At 42.4% G+C, this 21,335-nt stretch overlaps 1 protein-coding gene across 5 annotated transcripts in view; it reads right to left on the bottom strand.

Annotated features, from left to right (window-relative positions):
- Window positions 1–21,335, bottom strand: part of CCSER2 (coiled-coil serine rich protein 2) — a 152,170-nt gene that overhangs the window by 20,117 nt on the left and 110,718 nt on the right. For 4 of the 5 annotated variants that reach the window (XM_069980636.1, XM_069980637.1, XM_069980638.1 and 1 more), the window contains 2 exons: window positions 14,463–14,555; window positions 11,742–11,840 (listed from right to left, as the gene is read on the bottom strand). In XM_069980636.1, the coding sequence (XP_069836737.1) occupies window positions 11,742–11,840; window positions 14,463–14,555 (192 nt within the window). Of the gene's footprint in view, window positions 1–5,027; window positions 5,113–11,741; window positions 11,841–14,462; window positions 14,556–21,335 lie in introns of all 5 variants that reach the window. The other variant, XM_069980639.1, reaches the window with a different exon arrangement.

Raw genomic sequence — 21,335 nt, 5'->3', positions numbered from 1 at the left:
GATCTCTATGAGAGATCAGTGCTGTGTATATACAAGTCCCCCAGGGGGACTTCTAGTTAATGTAAAAAAAAAATACTTGTTTTTTTAATTAATAAAAAAATCCCCTCCCATAATAAAAGTCCATATCACCCCCCTTTTCCCATTTTATTAATATAAACAAACATATTTGGTATCACCACGCGCGTAATCGCCTGAACTATTAAATTATCCTGATTCCTGATCTCGCACGGTAAACGGCACCAGCGCAAGAAAATTCCAAAGTGCAAAATTGCGCATTTTTGGTCGCATCAAATCCAGAAAAAATAAAAAGTCACATATGCGTAATCAAGGTACTGATAGAAAGTACACGTCAAGGCTCAAAAAATGACACCTCAATCAGCCCCATAGACCCAAGGATAAAAGTGCTATAAGCCTGGGAATAGAGCGATTTTAAGGAACATATATTTGTTAACAATGGTTTGAATTTTTTAAAAGCCATCACATAATATAAAAGTTATACATGTTACATATCGTTGTAATCGTAATGACTTAAGGAACATATATAACACGTCAGTTTTACCCCAGGGTGAACGGCGTAAACAAGAAACTCCCTGAAATGAAAACAAATTCCTTTTTTTTTTTTTTCAATTTGACAGCGCAAATGATTTTTTTCCGGATTCGCAGCATATTTTATGGGAAAATAAAGTCTGTCATTGCAAAGTACAATTGGTGTCGCAAAAAATAAGGGCTCATGTAAGTCTCTAGGTGAAAAAAATGCAAGTGCTTTGGCCTTTTAAACATAAAGTGGAAAAAGCAAAAGCGCAAAAACGAAAATTGGCTTTGACCTTAAGGGGTTAAAGTCATTCCTTGCTAAAACATGTCCTGTACCAGTGACCAGTGATTGGTCACCTGCAATGTGAATACAACAGTGATTTTTCTGTGCTTACAGTCATTGATTTACTATCAACCTGCATGAGTTTTTCATAAATGGGGTTGGTGAATGACGGAGCTATTTTATTTTATTTATTTTTAATTTAGCCTGTGGATATTACCAATGACTACAAGAAAACGATGCTGAGGATCAAGGTGAGAAACTTACCTTCATCCTCAGCGCCACATGCACAAAAAGGACATATCAGTAGGTTAGATTCATCCAACCTGCAGATAGTTCCCCTTTAAGACTATTTAGCCATACAAACCCTTTAAAGGGTTATTGCTATTTTTTTTTTAAGTGATTGCATATTATTAGGATAAACTAAGACTTTGATAGGTGGGGGGCAGCTTGTGTGGACAGGGACCTGCTGCAGTTTGTTGTCTGTACAATTAGTAGTAGACATTCCAGCCATGTATTGAAAAAAAAAATCTAAGGGATTTAGCAATAAACAAGTGCTTCAGTCCCTCTATTCTCAAAATCATGCAGGTCTCAAAGGTTGGAACAGTTTAGTCAAACTGTTCATATATATATATATATATCTATCTATCAGGTGAAAATAGCTTTCCTCCTTTTGGCCAAACATACCTGTCAAATAATAATAATAAAAAAACATTTTGACATGTCCTAGTGTTCAAACCTCAACTGGTCATAAGAGTAAACAGGGAGAGAAGTGCGCTGTCACACACCTCTTTCCCTGCTGTGCCTCTACAATACCAGGAAGGCCCCCAATAACATACATTATAAGTCTGTCCTGGTCACATGACACAGAGGCAGGAGAGAATGCACACTTCTTTTAGATTTTTCTTGCGGTCATTCGGGGTCTGGGACCATTAAAAACTTTTGCTATGTCTCCACCACGCCAATTCCCCCCGCCCGCCCCAAAACAAGTGCAGTTAGAAACACTGCTTTAAAAGCGTAATGTTAAGTAAACATAGGTTAAAGATGGAAACGAGCCTAAGACTAGATATTGTTTGTAGGCTGTGGAGACAAATAGACCCTTATGGGGCAGTAAACGCAAAATAGTAGGATATTTGTAAGTAAAGCAGTTCATGTTTCTTAATAAAAACATTAAAAATAGCATGAATAATTGAACAGAATGCCTTTAAATTATATGCATACAAGATTTACCTAGGATAAACTTGCAAAAAAGTGTATAAATGTAACGTTTACCAAGAACCTTGGGTAAAAATCTAAAAAGTAACAGTAAATTATTTCTTTTAAAAATTGTAAAAAGTTTCTGAAATTCTAAAAACCATTGGGTCTATGAAATGCTGCTGTCCAACCTAAACATTTTCTCTGTACATAAACCTAAGGAGACCCGTTGATAATACAAGCCCTCAAGATATTTTTCTGTAGCTTGTAACAGACAATGGTAAAGAAAACAAATCCTGGGGATCTAGCTTTAAAGTATTCTCACGTTTATATTCTTAAATCTGTTTCTCCTATCCAGTGGTTAGCAGCTAGATACTAGGAACTGATTCAGAACTCATAAAAAAAAAAATCCATAAACTGACTACATATTCACTGAAAATCAGGGAAGTCATTATCTAACAAAATATCTGTAATGATATGAGAGCTTTGCAAATAAAGATGCTTCCAATTCCTCAGAATACTACTTCATAAACTGGAAAATTCATTAGAACCCTTGAAAACTGTGAGAAAATGTGTTCTTGGAATCAAATTATTATTTAAGGCCTCAATATCATGCTAATGTGTAGATTTTATTGCCTTATTGCTGGCCTTGTTTTAAATGCACGTTTCACCTAAGTGGCAATTCTTTTTAAATTTCCCAGCGGTGAATTGCTAATTTGTTTTTCAACATTTCAACCTGGACTGGGACTTTTAATGATCTTGCTGTATAATATATGTTTATCTCAATTTGTGTTTGGTATATAAGTGTCCTCAAGGGACCCCTTAAGCAAGAGCTAATAAATCTGAAATTCTCGTCACAGACCTTGAGGTGGGTAAATCAATTCTAGAAGTACAATCTGTTTGTCTTTCACAACTGATTTGTGTAGTTACATATCTACTTACCATTCGGACATAGGGAAATGGAAATACACACTGCTTGGAGGATATAAAAAAAAAAAACACACGCAGACCACAAAATTCAGGCATGCCATTAAAATATACAAGGGCTGTTAGCACAAGCCAGAGGTGACACATGCTCCAGATGTTACAGTAAAAATATGTAATCTGAAAAAAAGGGAAAGTGAAACAAGCCATTCCATTTATCAATTTTTCTTTATAGCTCTTCCTTTTAGGTGCTTCTGAGAGGAATTGCAAGAAAGACCTAAAAAAGACGCAGTAGAGTAAAAATACTTTTTTTAATAGACTTGGGGGTGCATAAAAATAAAAAAAGAAACTGTACTCATCTTCCCCGATTCACTGCTGTTCCCAAAGAGTTCAGAACCCGATGCTTTCCCCCTGGATTCCTCTCAAGTTTTATGCCTACAGGAGCTGTACGCTCAGCAAGTCACTGAATGTCACGCAACTAATAGCTAAATTCGGCTGTTACCAGTAATAACAACCAGGAAGTCAGCATTTAAGGCCCTATTACACGGAGGAGCAAACGAGTGCCGACATGTCAGGTCAACGCTTGCTTGATCCCCGTTCCCCGCCGGTGCCATTACATGCATTGGTAGCGAGCGAGTAAGAGCCAGGGGGGCCACGTGAAGGTGCGGGCGGGGGGGGGGGGGGGGGGGGGGGGGGGGGGGGGGGGGGGGGGGGGGGGGGGGGGGTTGGCTGCCCTGGTTATTGCTTTATTATATGGGCAGCCGATAGAAGATGGGGGCGCTATTACACGGAGTGGCGACATTCCGTCCCCCTCTTTTTAAATAATTGAATAATAACAGAATTAAAAGGTAGTATCTAACACAAGTTAAGATGAGCTACCATTTGGACTGGCAGAAGATGCTGATGTTAATGGTAAGCCAAATGGATTTATACAGGTAAAAGGACATTGAGGGCCACTTCTAATATTCTAAACTATTTGAAAATAGCGGGCACATTATTTCTTATAATACAAACCATGACTTCTTTTGAATTAGGGGGAGCCACCTATCCACCACTGACTATTAGGAAACTATTAGGCACTTGTACTCTAATGATTACAGTAGCAAAGGCACTGTACTTTATAGTACTCTCTGGAGCTGGAGCTACCTGTTAGATAGGAGCGCCTCATCTTAGTCATTCAGGGGTACATACAGATAGAACTTCCTTCAAAAGCAATAAGTGGCAAACCGCTTCTAGAGGAAAACATAAGCAGTGCCTATGTGCTAACACTCATCTCTGTATAATTGTCAGGTTCTGACATCAGAATTGGTTGATTATATGCTGTTTGCAGAGCATGTAGTGGAAAATGTCCACTTATGTGTATTATAATCACTGCACAACTTTAACTGCTATTGTAATGACTGTCATTAGGATATAACTATACCTGCCATTAAGCATTCCGTTACGTGCCCTAAGTCAGAGACCTGTAAGGGTGACAAACTTATTGTGGTTATATTTCCCTTGGTAAAAGCCATTGAAATTCATCTAAGACTGCAGATCAGTTTACAATATAATTTTTTGTTTGTTTTAGATAAATAAAGCTTATAGCTTGCATAATGAAGGGTTATGCAGCTTTCTAAAATACACCGGGAGGAAAACAACAATCTGATGCAGCTTTACTCTATTTTTGTGTCTTTGTTTTAAAAATGATAGAGCACATTATAGCCCCCCCCTTGTGAAATCTGCACCCCTTCTTCAGATATGTACTTGCGCCTTAGTTAAAAAGAGACTGATCAAACCTCTTCAGGCTAATAGCGCACATTCTTATTACGGTGTGAAGTATGACAGGCCACAGAAAAGTAAGAGCAATATCAGAAAAATACATTGATAATGAAATGGCTAAGATGGTCTGGGCAAGTGATGGGTGCCTGTCCTGTTTATATACATTGCTTTAGCATTTTAGGAGTAAACAAAGCGCTTTTGTTAGAACCAGCCAGTGTGTGTCTTAACACCATTCATCATTTGGGTAGTTATGCTAGTGAGGAAACGGTGCATGCACAGCATATAACAGGCAGACATATAAGGTCAGGAGGGATGAGTGAGAGGAGCACAGACTCACTCTGTCTGCGGTGCGGTGGACCAGTCCGAGGACCCCCCTGGTATGGGCCCTGCCAGGGAGAGAAGGAGGGAGCAGAATACCCACTCTGTGCAGAAAAAAAGAGGGGAAATGGATAATAAAAAGTAGGAAACGGGGAGGAAAAGCTTCACAAAAGCCACAATACAGAGCACTGGCTTATAGCTCACTTAATGGAGCAATGTTTCAACCAGAACATTACACTTACTGTGACTGAAGAAATATAACAATAGTAGATGATAAATTCCAGACAATAATGATGCACAACAAATGCAATGTTAAAAGGGCAACACACAAATAACAAAAAAGATCTTCACCTGCAAAGGAAAACAAACACTGGAATAAAAAAAGCTCAGTACACACCAGCCAGTTTCTGCTGCCACAATTGGCACTGTGCACATGATGGATAGGAGTGTAAGTCAGAGGGTTCTCCTATAACACAGGTCAATCATTTTTTTTATATGGTCCTTTAATTTCAGAAACAATAAAGCCTATGTGAATAGATTTTTTTTTTTTTTTTTTAAAGAAAGCAACAAAGCAAACAACTTTCTCAGATACAAACCTGTGATAGGGATACAATTAAAGGGGTTGTCCATGATTAGACAGAACACAGCTACTTTCTTGTAAAAACAGCACCAGCTCTATCTACAGATTGCGTGTGGAATTGCAAATCAGCACCATTCACTCCAATGGAACAGAGCTGCAAAGCCATAATCAGGTTATGTCCACACAGTCAAAATTATGGCCTTTTTTTTTTAAATGACAGCCGTCTAAAAACAAATATGGTGTGAACTGGTGTCATGCAGTTTCTGTAAGAAAGCGGCCATGCTTGTCTAAGCCTGAATAACCCCTTTAAAGTAGCCAACCCCCAACACATGTAATGTTACTCACCCCGCCCCCGTTTCCCAAGATGTGGGTTTATAGCTTGTATGATAATTTGTGGAATTTTTAGATGGGTGTATTAGGCCATGGGTCTGCTGATAGATTCAGGGGGTGTATCTACAAACCCATCACCTGATATTTACTCCATTTATTAACATTTAGGTCATGCCCATTTGACTATTCCCTGAACAGACTATAAACCCACATAACTTGGGACAGAAGGGCATATCAAGAAACTGTAAGAAGGTTTGTAATCATGATACTCTAAGCTGCTTAAAGCGCCTCTGTACACACAATCTGACCCCCCCCCCAAACCACTTGTACCTTCAGATAGCCGCTTTTAATCCAAACTCTGTCCTGGTGTCCATTCGGCAGGGGATGCAGTTATTGTCGTAAAAAAAAAATTTTAATACTGCAGCGCTGTGTCTAACGGCCGGGGCTTACATTTGTATATGCATTAGGCTGGCACACCCTCTCTGTCCTTCCTCCTCACCCTCCTCATCATTAGGAATGATCCAGGCAGATTGCTTCCTATTCCCCACCTGTGTGTATAATGAACATGGGCTGAATCTTTATTACACCTGTGCAAAGCTCAAACAGCAGTAACTGTTCCTGGGTCATTCCTAATGAGGAGGAGGGTGGGGAGGAAGGACGGAGAGGTGGTGCCAGCCTAATGCATATACAAATGTAAGCCTCGGCAGTTAGACACAGCGCTGCAGGATTCAAAGTTGTTTTTATGACAATAACTGCATCCCCTGCCGAACAGACCCCAGGACAGATCTTGGATTAAAAGCAGCTATCCGAAGGTACAAGTTTAGTCCTTTAGGAGGACCTGCGTGTATCATGCTGTGTTTATATAGCTATCTAAATTTAAGTACATGTTGTTGACACATTAGACTTTCCACCTACAGCTCTCCTATTACTAAATAATCAAGAACAATAAATTTATTTTGTTCTGTTTTTGGGAACCCAAGTAACTGACCAAGTGCCGACCATCACATCTGCATTCTTAGAAAAGGAAAACAGCATTTTGTAAAAGGGGTGATTTGAACTAGAATATTCCTTCCTCTTTAAATTAGATAGCCCCCTAAGCCCACCCTGTTCCCCACAAAATTTAATTACCCTGTTTCCCAGGAGTTCCTCACCTGTATATACCCTTTGTGAGCAACTTTATTCTGTTTTTTTTTTGTTTTATCTCTAGACAAATTCTGAAAGTTGACAGAAAATATTAATCCAAAGACTGATCATCTAAGCTCATTATAATTATATAATGCAATAATACAAAATTCGATCATAATGGATCTTCAATGCGTCAAAGCCATTAGACAAGATCTCCAATAGATTTGACAATAAATATACATAAGGTACAGAATCAAAACCGTTAAAAATGTTTAATAAAATACAGTAACAAAAATTATGTTCAGCCAAAAGAACATGCAATTTCTTTTGGCTCCCTTAAAGTTGTCCATTATCCTTCATACTTTTGTATATGAAGCCAAATGCATGAATTATCGTGATGCTTAGCAGAATTACAAAACACGCTTGAAAATGTTAGCAAAACAAATTAGTGAAAATGAAGAGTGATGACTGCGTGGTAATATTAAGGCGGTGAGGCAATAGTGACATGTTAAAAAGAGTCTTTCCTTAGATAGTTTTTCAAGATTTTTATATTGATATTGATTGAAAACTGTCCGAAGTATCCTTAGATTGTTTGCAGACCATTGCTGACATAAGGATTTTTTAACATGTTGAAAGACCACGATCAGCAGACATTGTGCACATCCTATAACACCAAACAATTATTGGCCTGAACGGCTGGTAATGGGCCAAGTTAGGACAATCATTTTGCCTCAAAGGGTCTCTCTTTATTCTACAAATACAAGGTGGCCATACTAGAGATCCTTGACAACAACTGATCTCTTAAAGCAGATCTATAGGTTGTGTAATAAGAGTGGTAATTTGTACCAGAAGTCATGTGGTAGTATATCAGTCCACGCTCTCTATGGTATTAGCTTCAGAAGTCTAATTCATCAAATTAAAAACAGGTCAGGCTACACACTATTAACTAGTAGATGCAGTCAACTCTGGATCTCTCAAACAGATACACTAGCAGTGACAGTACAGCAGACTTTGGGGGTGAAGTACCATATGTTTGAGTTTCTAAAAAACACTTGTCTTACATCTCTATCTTTACAGGAACACATCAAAGGCTAGTGACTAGACTGACACTGACTATACCAAAGTCCTTACCAACTGATTACTAATTCTGAGCATAATAATGGAAGGTTTATAGCGGCTTCATAGAACAATGAAAATTTGTCATAACTATTCTGATTTCCTTAACTAAAATAAAGTGCAGCTTTACAACGTGACAATAGCAGATGCAGGCCAGCTTTATAAAAAGTTATACCGCCTCTTGTAAGAAACATAATATATTACAATGTTATATAGATATTTTTACAACGAACTCTGGAATAGTCACGAACCATAACAGCACATATAGCAATTTCCTCTTTCTAAGCATATGTATCAATGAATATCCCCAAGAGAAGGCAACATTCCAAAAAAGCTAAATATTACAGCACTGACCTTGTTCTTTTCCACACTTTCATTTATGCAAAAATAGAAAAAAAATTATAGAAAAGGGTGCTCCCCTAGTACCCCATCTTCACTTGAATGGAAGAGGAATCCACCGATCTGCTAGATCGCAGCTCGTTTACTGGACCTATTCTACGGCCCGATGATCGTTGAGCAAGGGCTGCAGGGACATCATTACCGATATCCTTGCAGCCCTTGCAGCATACATTACCTGCAGGGCTTCTCCTCTGTTCTGTCTTCCGGCGGTCCCGGCCTGTGGTTGGCTGATCGCTCCGTCAGCTGTCAGGCCACTCTGAAGCTAGAGCGCGCGGGACCCGGGGAGGAAGACAGAGCGGCGGAGAAGCCCTGCAGGTAACGTACTGTGCTTTTCAAATAGTTGGTCGCCCGCCGCGCACCGCTATTCCATGATCTGCTTCTCTCATCATATCAGATCCCTTCCAATAGCCATGTCGACATTCAACAAACACAATCTACGACACATCAACTGTGCTATTTCCACAGACCATCAAGGAGATTACCAAGCTCTTTTATTTATAGAATAACATACAGACAACTGTTATCTGCTTAATGCTAATGTGTGACAACACAGTTCTACAATGGACTATACAATTAGGCATACACTAGCACATTCATGTGCCAATATATCTGAAAAAGAACAACAATCTATGGGAATGAAATCCTTAAGAAGTCCAGAGTAAAGAAAAATTTTCAAGCAGACGTGGAGGAACAGAATAAACAAGTTTTACTTACCTCTCCCCGTGACTCTGTAGTGCCGTCTCGCTGTTCTGGGACCCGCCACTAGGTTCGGGGACCTCCTGCTCCAGGGATGTCACAACTCAGATGGATTACCCATTCAGTCAATTGGGACACCACTGCAGTCACTGATTGGCAAAGTGGGTAATCCTTTAGCCGCATTGGGGGGGGGGGGGGGGGGGGGGGGGGAGAATCCAAGAGGGGATTCTACAGCCTGTGACACAGAGCTTCGAGGTGTGAAGAGAGGTAAATAGTGCTTGCTTATTATGTTCTCCCTGCTCTTGTCTGCTTGCAAATTTCTATTTTCAGACTTCTAATTGAACTTGATATACAGATCTATAATTATTAAACTAGATTATTGCTTACATTACTACTAGTTAATCATATATATGTCTGTTTATTATATAGTATACAGACATATACAGCCTTAGTTTTCAGATCTGAGGCATGGACTCCACAAGATGTCTGGTCCTGTAGTATCCAATTCCTAGATGTCCGCAGCAGATCCTTATAGCAGCAAAAAATTTGCGGTGAGGCCTCCAAGGGTCCAATCCCATCTTTTTGCTGCCAACATATTTCCTACAAGACTTAACAGTTCATTTGTCACCTAATCATGCCACCCTTTGACAGGAACTATTGTCAAAAGACGATGCTACTGACTATTTGTTTTAATGCCATGTTTTAATGGCTATTCAGCATATATGCGTGTTAAAATTATACATCTAGACCTATTTATGCATATGCGAGTGTTCTAATCATATCTATCTAAATCAGGAAAAAAAAAAGAAGGTGGCATAAATCTCAACATCCTCACCGTATTTTTTGGTGTATAAAGATGATTGTTTCAGAAGTAAACTGAATTTAAATGAATCTTAGAACTGTGATATTGACTTCAGCTTCAGACTGATCAGACTTAAAAATTGTAGCTAGAGCTGATTAAATGACGGTGACTGATACATGAAGATCCATCTGTATTCTATTCCTGTTCCTTCAACTCCCACATGCTGTATTTAAAGCAGAGAGATTGCTAGCACTCAACTCCTAAGACACAGTTGGTGCAGCGGCTTCTCCAATATTTCATTAAAATCCAGAGTAACTCAGTAACTGCTGAGAAAAAGTGTTCTCCAAGGGATTCTACTGCTTAGGTGCACGTACAAAACCTCAGCAAACAGCCCTAAAAATATGAGTATCATCCATTTCTCTGCAAGTTTAGCACGTCAGAAGATGAACAAGCAACTGGTTTTAACAAAATGAATGGTTCTTGGATACAAGGGGTTTTCATGGAATTTAAGATCCGTGAGGGTCTGATCCAGTGACCCTATAATTTTGCTAAGTGATTCTAATGGGCAGTTTATTACAGATGTTGGTTTCTACTCCTACAGTATCAGCTAAACTCGCATTTCTTGTGTCATTACAGGAGTGAACAAAGTTATGTGTATTAACCAGATAAAAGCTTTGTCACTTGCGTATGTAAGTATACTGAGGCGGTGGAAATAAGCGGGGTCGGATTCTCCTCATAACTCACCCTTTAGGCAATGTTACAATACCTTTTAGTATAGGAGGAATTTTTCTTTGTCATTCAGCTGAATATCTTAAGAACATGATGCTGAAATTGGTGAATTGCAGATCAATACTCTATCTAATCCATATAACAACAACTCAGGCAGTTACTTTAACTACATAAATAGCTATTTCCCCTTTCCTTTCAAAAACAGCATAACTTTTGCCTATATATCAATGCAATTCATGCAGATCTCACAGCACTGATCTCCTATATGCAGGATAACTGATAAATGCCTAACCAGTCAGCATCCAATCTCTTTCAGCATACAGAACTTGGCTATCTTGATCAGGTCTTTATAGTTGAATGAAGTGTCAGTACACATGTCCAACCACCATTTAATCAGGTAACATTAGAACCCCTTGTGATCGGTGGGGGTCCCAGCAGTTGGGACCGCACTGTTCAGACACTTGTCAGATTTCGAGTTGGTGGAAAATCCATTTACATTTATTGCTATAAATACAAAATTACATTTTATCAGGGTCTTGAAAAAAAAAAATTAAGTTGTTTTTCAAAAACTCTGAAGTGGGTCTAATGCTAATGCTCAAAGAAAACACAAAAAATGACTGTGGGGCTCAGAACAGAATAGACACAAGTTAGAAACAAGCTGCTGGTGGTTACAACCAGGTTTGTTAAGGCACACAGACTAAAACATGCAAGAATAGTTACTAAAGCTATACACAAAAAGGCAAAAACACAAATGATAGGTTTGCTTTTCTGTTTTACACTGTTGGCTTGGTTCAAGAAAATATATATAAAATGCATATGCATAGTCTGAACCAGAGACTAATGTTAACATGAAATGGCAGGTTAAGAAGTGAAATCTGCTTCTTTTTAAACCAAACCAATATCAATCTGTATAGTACAGTACTTAGATAGAAGAAGAAACTAAATCGGTTACTCACTGAACTTCTCCTACAAGTGGTCTGGGTATACTTGTCATGTTGTTTTGGCTTTACCACCTTGGGATCCTGGCTTTCTTTCTGGCATTTGCATGATGTTTTCTTAGGGAACAGAGGGAAAAAATATAACAAGCTCCCCAGAAGTTTCAATATAAAACTAAGACAACTTGAAGATGTGAAAAATATTAAGAACCATGACAGCTTACAGTCTTAGGCTGGGTTCACACTATGTATATTTGAGGCTGTATTTGGTCCTCATGTCAGGTCCTCATAGCAACCAAAACCAGGAGTGGATTGAAAACACAGAAAGGCTCTGTTCACATAATGTTGTAATTGAGTGGATGGCCGCCATACAACGGTAAATAACTTCCATTATTTCAATACAACAGCCGTTGTTTTAAAATAACAGCACATATTTGCCATTAAATGACGGCCATCCACTCAATTACAACATTATGTGAACAGAGCCTGTGTTTTCAGTCCACTCCTTGTTTTGGTTGCTATACAGCCTCAAATATACAGCCTCAAATATACATAGTGTGAACATAGCCTCAATGTTGGGAGATTTATCAAGACCGGTGTACCTGTTCACCGGTTCCCTTCCCCCATTGCCATGCGGCAGCCCCAGAGGTCTACACCAGCTCTGGAGCTGGTGTTAATTTTCTTCATGATTAACTTCTAGCTTGCTTTCTGGTTAGGGATGGTCCGAACCTGCCGAGGTTCGGGTTCGTATGAACCCGAACGCTCGGCAGCAGATTCCCGCTGTCTGCCCACTCCATGGAGCGGGCGGATCCAGCAGGAGTAACTCCTGGAAAACTGGGATACAGCCTATGGCCATGGCTGTATCACAGTTTTCAAGGCGGTCCTCCCGCTGGATCCGCCCGCTCCACGGAGCGGGCAGACAGCGGGAGTCATTACCGAGGGTTCGGGTTCGTACGAACCCGAACCGAACTTGGTTTGGACGAACGCGAACCGAACTTGGTTCGGACCATCCCTATTTCTGGTGCATGGTAAAAACAGCAATCAGCATATTTATCCATAGTGCTATAGTAAAAGCATGTCTATCATGTTCATGAAGACCAATATATGACCGTATGGTAGTAACAATTGGTGACAGGTGTGCAGACCTGACAACTTGTCACACAAGTAGTAAACACAAGACCTGAAACACGAGACCTGAAACAGAGGATATAAACACTGTTATTTAAAGAAACCAGTCATGCTGCCTGAACCCCAAGGAATGGGGAGTGGACACTAGTGGCTTTTCCCTGCCCCACCAGCCTTGATTAATAGCTTTCTCCTGATACCCAAACAAGAAGAGATCTGTCACTCATGGGTGGTGAGGATGAAAGAAGCAGCCGGGACAAACTTTAGAAATTACAATGGAAGAAATGGGCTGTTATAGGAATAAGCATCGGTAAAACTAAATTAGGGAATATGCCATATAAGAAAATAAAGAGGGCTCTAAAATCCTAACATGACTTTACATAAAGAATCCTACAAAAATTTCTGCACAGGATGTGAAATTAAAGCTGGCTAAGAAATTGCAAAGTGGTAAAAAATGGTGACATCCATAAGTTTGTAAAGTGAGGCAAGTGGGAAGCATGGAGTCGACAGAAGACTTTCACAAAGAAAAAACTTAAAGCATATCAGTCAGCAGAACAGTTTTGTTTTGCACGACAAGCAATCTGGAACTGTCGAGCTTTATAGATGAGACTCAGGCGAGAAGGAAGAAAAAAAAAAAGAAAGGTCTTCTGACAAAACGACCTATAAAATAAATAGTAGTACTCTGTGTCAGATCTGGTTGGGGAATTAGATATGTGGACACATGATATATTAAAATATCAGTGTGTAAAATATTCGAGGTGCTGAAACGCATCTTTTAAACTGCTCTATATTTTATGAAGTCTTAAAGTCATTTAGGAAAGAAAAGTTAAACTAAAACGTAGTAAAATAGTAGTTTATCAACATGTCTGCTCTCTTCATCATGTGCCAAGATTTACCACAGCCATTTTATCAGTCGCTAAAACATAGTCTACTCTCAGTTTTCTGACATATTAAGTGGATCTGTCCCTGAAATACATGTATTATACAAAGCGAATAATGCGTTCAAGATTTAATTCAATAAATATTTTCTCTCCTCTAAAAACGGTAAGCTGATGCAGTGCTGCAGTAAAGTCAATGGAGAAAAAGTGGCATAAATAAACTATAGGAGTTTGCTCATGAAAGCAACCCGAGTCCATATATCCTATTAGGGTACACTGATGAATTAAAGGGGATCTCTGCTTGACCCCATTTTCTTTTAGAGAGCGCTTAAGCCTTTCATGTTTTACTTGGATCTGAATGGTTGCCATGTTACAATGCACTTTGGCCGCAGTGGCAATGTCTGTCTGGCTGTGGCTTTCCCCACAGAAATGGCAGTTTTTGAGAGGTGAATACATGGCAATCAGCTGATCGTCACAGTCGCTCCTCTATGAAATAATTTGTATTTAATAAGCCCTTTAAACCTTCTATACACAACCATGCTATTGCTGCATTTGTATAAAGCTGAACTAGAACATACATAGGGCCTTACTATACAATCATACTATACAATGGGAAAAAGAAAAAAAATATGAGCAGCTTCACTGTACTATATGTGCCACCCAACAGACTATTGCATAAAGCGCTGTGTATAGGAGGCCGAAGCCAAACAAGATTGGAAGATTTTTTTTTTTTCCTTACCAGTTGTTGTTGTTGTTGTAATTGTTTAATTGTCTCATCTTTTTTCTTTGACTCCTCTTTGAGTTGTTGAATCTCTCTGAGAAGATCTTCCGTCTTGATGGAAAAAAAAAACACATTAATTTAGATGGTAACAGTTTTACAAGGGGTATAGAAAAAAAAATACATTATTTATGTTTTAGTTGGGATAAAGCATACAATTTCCCTGCAGCAGATACTACATTACACCTACCAAAATCAAAGGCCAATGATTTAATACATGGAGGTGGTAGGCCGGAGTGAGCAGGAACAATTCATCCCCCCCTCCACCATGCTTCCAACACAGTGCTTAGGCTATGTTCACATCACATTCCATGATTGGAATAGAAAGACAAAAATGTCAGTGTGGAACCATGCCTAATAGACCCCACTGCCTAGAAACGGTCTCCCTCACTATCATTTTATCAGATAAAATAGTGGCAAAGAAACTTTTCCAACAGTAAGTAAATAATCTTGAGGTGTCTGTTTCATGTGTTCCCTCTAATCGTGCATATACTGAACCAATACAGTAACTGGAACATTTAAGTCTGCTTTTAAACTAAAGATTCTTCTCTGAGAAATTACTGCCCAAAAAGAATGCTTTAATGGACATTACTGTCATGAATAATAGCATGATGAGCTCTTGAGTCACTGCCTTGCCATTAAGTCCTGCAAACTTATCTCTTCTAATGAAATGGATGCATCTATTACAAGAAAACAGCAATGGATTACTTGAACAATAGCAAAGAGCAAGACATTATCCCAGGCAGTAATAAGGAGAGTATAACTTTAAGCCTAATTTGCAGCCAATTTATGGGAATCCAAAAGCATGAGATGCCGTGTTTTATTATCTAATAGTGATTAACTATAAAAGCTTTGGTCATAAGGCATGTACTGTCTGACCTAAGAGAACAAGCTGTACAGAATAATCTATGTAATGAGGGCGCAGTACAATGATTAGGTTCATCAAATCTAATTCACAGAAAATAAATACTTTGTGTACTACTTAGAACTCCTATGTTGCATAGTATAAAACTGTTTACATTGCCTTCTACCACAGTCCTACTAAATATTAATAACTATAAAAAAAAACAAAAAAAACAAAACTATAAAATATACTAAGCTCTGATCACACTAGGATCCTGACTTTCCAGCAGCCTTCTCCTTATCACAGTTTAAAAAGAGAATGAAAAACCTTAAGAAAATTTTAAAAATGGCTTTAAATAGCTTTGTGTTGTAATGCATAATTTTTATCTTTACCCTTTTGGTATAAATGGGACTTTTTTTCTAAAACTAATTTTATGACAGAGGCCCCCAGTGCAGATGTAAACCTAGCTATAAGCTTTATTCAAATTGACTTTTTTTTTCGGGGGGGGGGCGGAGCTAGCCGCGGCCATGCACGGACGTGTCTGAAGAGAGCTCCGACTCTGCAGCTGAAATATAGCTATTATCCTGCAGATATCCTGTGACCACCGACACCTGACACACCGGTACCGGCACCCGAACCGGAGATGAGTAAGACAAAGGTCACCAGACAGTCCCAGCTCAAGGAGTTTGCCCGCCCGCTCCAACAACACGGCGCTGGGGAAGAACGCATGGTCCAAGATGGCGCCGACCCACTACATGAGGAGCCTGAACTCACCCTGGCGCAGGTAACGGCGCAGCTCCTTGAGGCAATCCAGGTCTCTACCACCTCCCTGACAGGCAAGCTGGACGAGGTGCGCACTGATGTGGGGTTGCTGCGGCAAGATCTGCATAAGCTGAGAGACCGGGTCCGAGAGGGAGAGCAGCGTATCTCCCAGCTGGAGGACCTGACAGCGCCCATGCCCGCCAAATTTTCCACCCTGGAGAAGGCAGCCGATTCCTGGTCGCAAAGGGCCGACGACCTTGAAAACCGCCTGCGGCGGAATAACATTAGGGTGCTTGGGGTCCCCGAGAGAGCTGAGGGAAGTGACCCTTGTGGCTTTGCCGAGCAGTGGCTGCGAGACCTGTTTCCCGACACCGCATTCTCTATGGCGTTCGCGGTGGAACGCGCCCATAGAGTCCCGGCCCGACCGCCTCCACCTGGCACTCCGCCGAGGCCTTTCCTGATCCGGCTACTGAGCAGCAAGGACCGAGACGCTGCACTGCGTGCAGCCAGGAAGAAGGGGAAGATCGTCTATCAGGGGTCCACCATTATGATGTTCCCTGATTTCTCCGCTTCCCTGCAGAAGACCCGAGCTACATTCCTCACGGTGAAGGCGAAACTCCGAGAGCGACAACTGCCATACTCGATGGCATACCCAGCCAGGTTACGAGTGATATCTGAGGGGAAGACCCATTTCTTTGCTTCACCTGCAGAGGTTGAAAATTGGTTGAACACCCTGGGTCACCCCTCTCGTGATTGACCTCCACTACAACCTGCTGAACAGTTCTGACAGATGAGTATACCTTGCTACCTGTTGATGGAGACTTCCCTGTAACATTCTGGGCTGAAGAGACCCTTTCCCCCTCCTTTCCCTCCCCCCTTTCCTTCTCCCTTTCCCTTCCCTTTTCCCTCCCCCCTCCTATCCCCCCCTCCCTCCTATTCCCCCCTCCCTCCTATTCCCCCCTCCTTCCTATTCCCCCCTCCCTCCTATTCCCCCCTCCCTCCTATCCCCCCTCACTCCTATTCCCCCCCTCCCTTCTATCCCCCCCTCCCTCCTATCCCCCCCTCCCTCCTATCCCCCCCTCCCCTCCTTCCCCCCCTCCCCTCCTTCCCCCCCTCCCTTCCATTTTTTCCCCTCCCCAACCCCTACCCTCCTCCCTCCTCCTCCTTCCTCCTCCTTCCTCCCCCCTTCCTTCCCCCTCTCTTTCCTCCCTCCCTCTCTCCCTCCTCCCTCCCCTTCCCCCCTTCCCCCCTTTCTGACACAGCAAAAGGTGATCCTGCATGGCCATGGATACGAACACTAGATATCTCATTGACTTTGGGGCTGAATGTTGGTCCGCATGTCATGATTTGTGCCATAAGGCTACCGGGATCACATATACGTTAGGCTAATCCCCACTATGCTATGTTATAATCTCTGTAATGGGTTTTGTAACGCCTAACCTGTAAGCGCCACTAGATGGCGCCCTCTCTCCATATGTGTATATTCGAAATACTCTTTAGTGGTCTAACACTGTACAGCTGACAGACGAGGTTGCATAGTCTGCTATACCACAACTTTTTGCAGACTATCCCCCGTGTCTATTTGCTTGCGGATCCCTCATAGCGCGGGATTCCGTGTGATTTTTTTTCTCCCTCCTGTTGGAGGACTGCTATATTGGTTCTCTTACATGTTGTAAGATTGTTGTTTTTGTAACACCTTTGTTTACACTATTTCATGACTTTCAGGTTACTCTCTCTTAATGTCCGAGGTTTAGGCACACCACAAAAACGGTCACTTGTCTTCTCTCAAATCCAGAAATGTAACCCTCAGATAATTTGTCTCCAAGAGACACACCTACAGAGCACCACATTAAAGTATATGCGTAGGTCCTGGATCCAGTGGGCTATACACTCTACACATACGTCCTACTCGAGGGGGGTCTCCCTGCTGGTTCACCGCTCACTTAGGTGGGAGGTGGGACATGTGTTTAAGGACCCGGAGGGCAGGGGAGTATTCGTTCAAGCTTGGATTGACACCTTCCCAGTGGTTATCATGGGGTTATACCTCCCTCCTCCAGCCTCACTATCTATCCTACATGAGGCGGCCAAATTTGCAGCGGCATACCCCCAAGCTGCTATTATCTGTGTTGGGGACTTTAATCTCATTATGAATCCGCTCTTAGACCGCTTCAGGAGAGAGCCCCCGGGTGGTTTGGTGCCGACACAGACTCCGCTTAGTCAGTTGGTGTCGGAATTGGGTTGGTCGGACCTGTGGCGACTACAGCACCCTCATCTCCTAGAATACACATGCTACACTCCAACTCACCAGGCTCTGTCTCGTATTGATTATATGTTGGGTAATGTTACAACATGCAGGGTACTTGTCTCCATCACACACTTGACTCGCGCTGTTTCTGATCACTCCCCCATACTTGCTGAATTCAATGTTCATCCACTGCGGGTTAACAGGGGCATCCGGAAGATTCACCCCTTCTGGCTTTCTCTGTTTGCAGATCATGATAGGATCCCTGACCAGTTACGTACATTTTTGCATTGCAACCCACCTTCTGACTCTCCTGACGCCTTCTGGGACGCCCTTAAGGCCTATTGGAGGGGATGTATACAATCATCTATCTCATTCACCAAGAGGGAGGCGGCTCGGCAGGAGGATGACTTGGCCACTAAGTGCAAGCGATTGGAGGTGGAGTATGTCTCTGACCCCACTGAACAGCGTAGGTGTGAATGGCTACAGGCGGGCAGACAATATCTACATTGTATATATGAAAAAAACAAGAGGAAATTATTCTTCAATGCGCAGAGAGGTTTTGAGTTGGGAAATCAGTCTAGCTCCCTACTTGCCCAACTCATCCACCAAAATAATGCTTCCCCGGCCATCCTGCGTGTGGAATCGGCGGAAGGGCTCATGCTGATCTCTAGTACAGATATCTTACAGCGATTTGTTGGGTTTTACCAGGAGACTTACCAGTCCAGATTACAGCGCTCTGAGGAGGAAATAGAAAACTTTCTGGCTGCTATCCCGCTGCCTACCCTCACTGAGGGACGGCAGGCGATGCTGGAGTTGCCTCTGACAATGGAGGAGTTAGAGGAGGCGATACAGGACTCGGCAAAAGGTAAGGCCTCGGGACCAGATGGGATCCCTCTGGAGGCCTATGTGCAGTATAAAGATATCCTCTTGCCTCCGCTCTTGGAGGTCCTCCACTCCTCCTTTGACCGGAATCAGCTACCGGCCTCATTCTATACAGCCAATATTGTCCTAATTCTGAAGCCTGATAAACAACCGACTGACTGTGGGTCCTATAGACCTATTTCGTTGCTAAACTCAGACTATAAGCTCCTGACTAAGATTCTAGCAAACCGTTTAAACAGAGTTGTCACCTCCCTTGTTCATGTTGACCAGTCAGGGTTCCTACCCGGACGCAGTACCTCTGACAATATTAGACGGGCCCAACTGGTGATGCAAAGGGGGGCGGGTCGGAGCGAGGACTGGGCCTTGGCGGCATTAGATGCTGCCAAGGCCTTTGATTCTGTAGAGTGGCCCTTCTTGTTGGCTGTCCTGAAAAGGTTCAATTTTGGACCAAAGTTTATAGCATGGGTGGCCCTCCTCTATAAGCATCCAACCGCCTCGATCACGTTAAACGGTCTCACCTCCACTTTATTCCCCCTGGGGCGTGGCACGCGGCAGGGATGCCCCCTGTCCCCCTTACTATTTGTACTAGCCATGGAGCCTCTGGCATCCCTGCTGCGGGCGGACCCTATGTACACTGGCATCCCGTATGTAGGAGGTGAAGATAAAGTTGGATTATATGCAGATGACCTGCTTTTGTTTCTGTCCCACCCGGATACCTCTCTACCGCGCGCCATTCACACTATTGATACCTATGGCGCATATTCTGGCTTATGCATGAATTGGTCCAAGTCATTCCTCCTGTACTTGAGTCCTAGAAGGCAGGGACTACTGGGGACTAGAGTGGAGGGATTGATAGTAACTGACAAATTTAAGTATCTCGGAGTCTTTATCACCAAGGCACCCTCTGAGGTGCTGTCTAGCAATGTCACCCCCCTGATGGGTCACTTCCGTGACAAATTTAGGACCTGGAGCACCCTCCCGCTTTCTGTAGCGTCCGGATAAATCTTATAAAGATGGTAGTACTCCCTAAATGCTCTTATGTCCTGCAGCATATTTTTGTTCCCATACCCAAAACGTTCTTTAAATCCCTTGATTCTGCCATAGTTGGCTTTATATGGGGAGCGTCCAGATCTAAGTTACAGTTGGCCAAATTACAGAGACCCAAAGATCTAGCGGGGGTGGCATTGCCGGACTTATACCTTTACTATCTGGCGGGACAGCTCAAATATATGGAACCCTGGGTCGCATCTGACGTTGTATTGTCGTCGGAGAGACACGTGTTGGACTACTCGGGCCTGCCCTCTCTCTGGTCAGTGCTCCACGCTGACACGATCCCCAGCCAAAACTTACTGCCTGCTATGAGAGTTGCTCGAAAGGTGTGGGAGGCCGCCAAGTACATCACATCCCATACGGACATCCCAGAGGAGACCCCACTATGGGACAACAGTGCCCTGCCCCATCTACTTGAGTTTCATGATGCCCAGTATTGGAGAGACAGGGGGGTATTGTATATGGCAGATGTATATCGAGGGGGGGTGGTGGTGACCTTCGATACGCTGAAGGATACTCGTGACTTGCCCAACTCCAGTTTCTATAGATATCTCCAACTGCGCCATGCGCTCCAGACACAGTTCACTGAGGGGGGTCTCTCGATATCCTCATACCCGCTAATTGGTATAATTCGGTCTCAGGGCCCTGGGGGACTGATTTCCCTGCTTTATTCGCACCTCATCCGACACAAGGCAGCCAGCACTCCACTCCCTGCAGTGGATAGATGGAGGGATCACATTCCATTTATGTCCGATGAAACCTATGATGTCATGTTAGAATCCCATACGCATGTGTCTCCCTCTATAAATAATAGACTCACACAACTGTATATAGTACATCAGAGCTACCTAACGCCAGTGCGTCTTCATAGAATGGGCAGAATCCCGACTCCATCGTGTCCTAAGTGTCAATTTGCCCCAGCTGACTTCTGGCACATGATCTGGGATTGTCCCCGCATTCGGTTATTCTGGCAGGAAGTGGTTCGGGTACTTACGGAGATGTGTCCCATGCAGGTGCCCCTTGATCCTACGGTATGCATGTTTGGTGCCTT

This window comes from Dendropsophus ebraccatus, chromosome 8, assembly GCF_027789765.1.
Source record: "Dendropsophus ebraccatus isolate aDenEbr1 chromosome 8, aDenEbr1.pat, whole genome shotgun sequence".
Taxonomy (NCBI): Eukaryota; Metazoa; Chordata; class Amphibia; order Anura; family Hylidae; genus Dendropsophus; species Dendropsophus ebraccatus.
The sequence above is the reverse complement of the archived record's forward strand: the minus strand, read 5'-3'. Positions and strand labels throughout refer to the sequence as shown.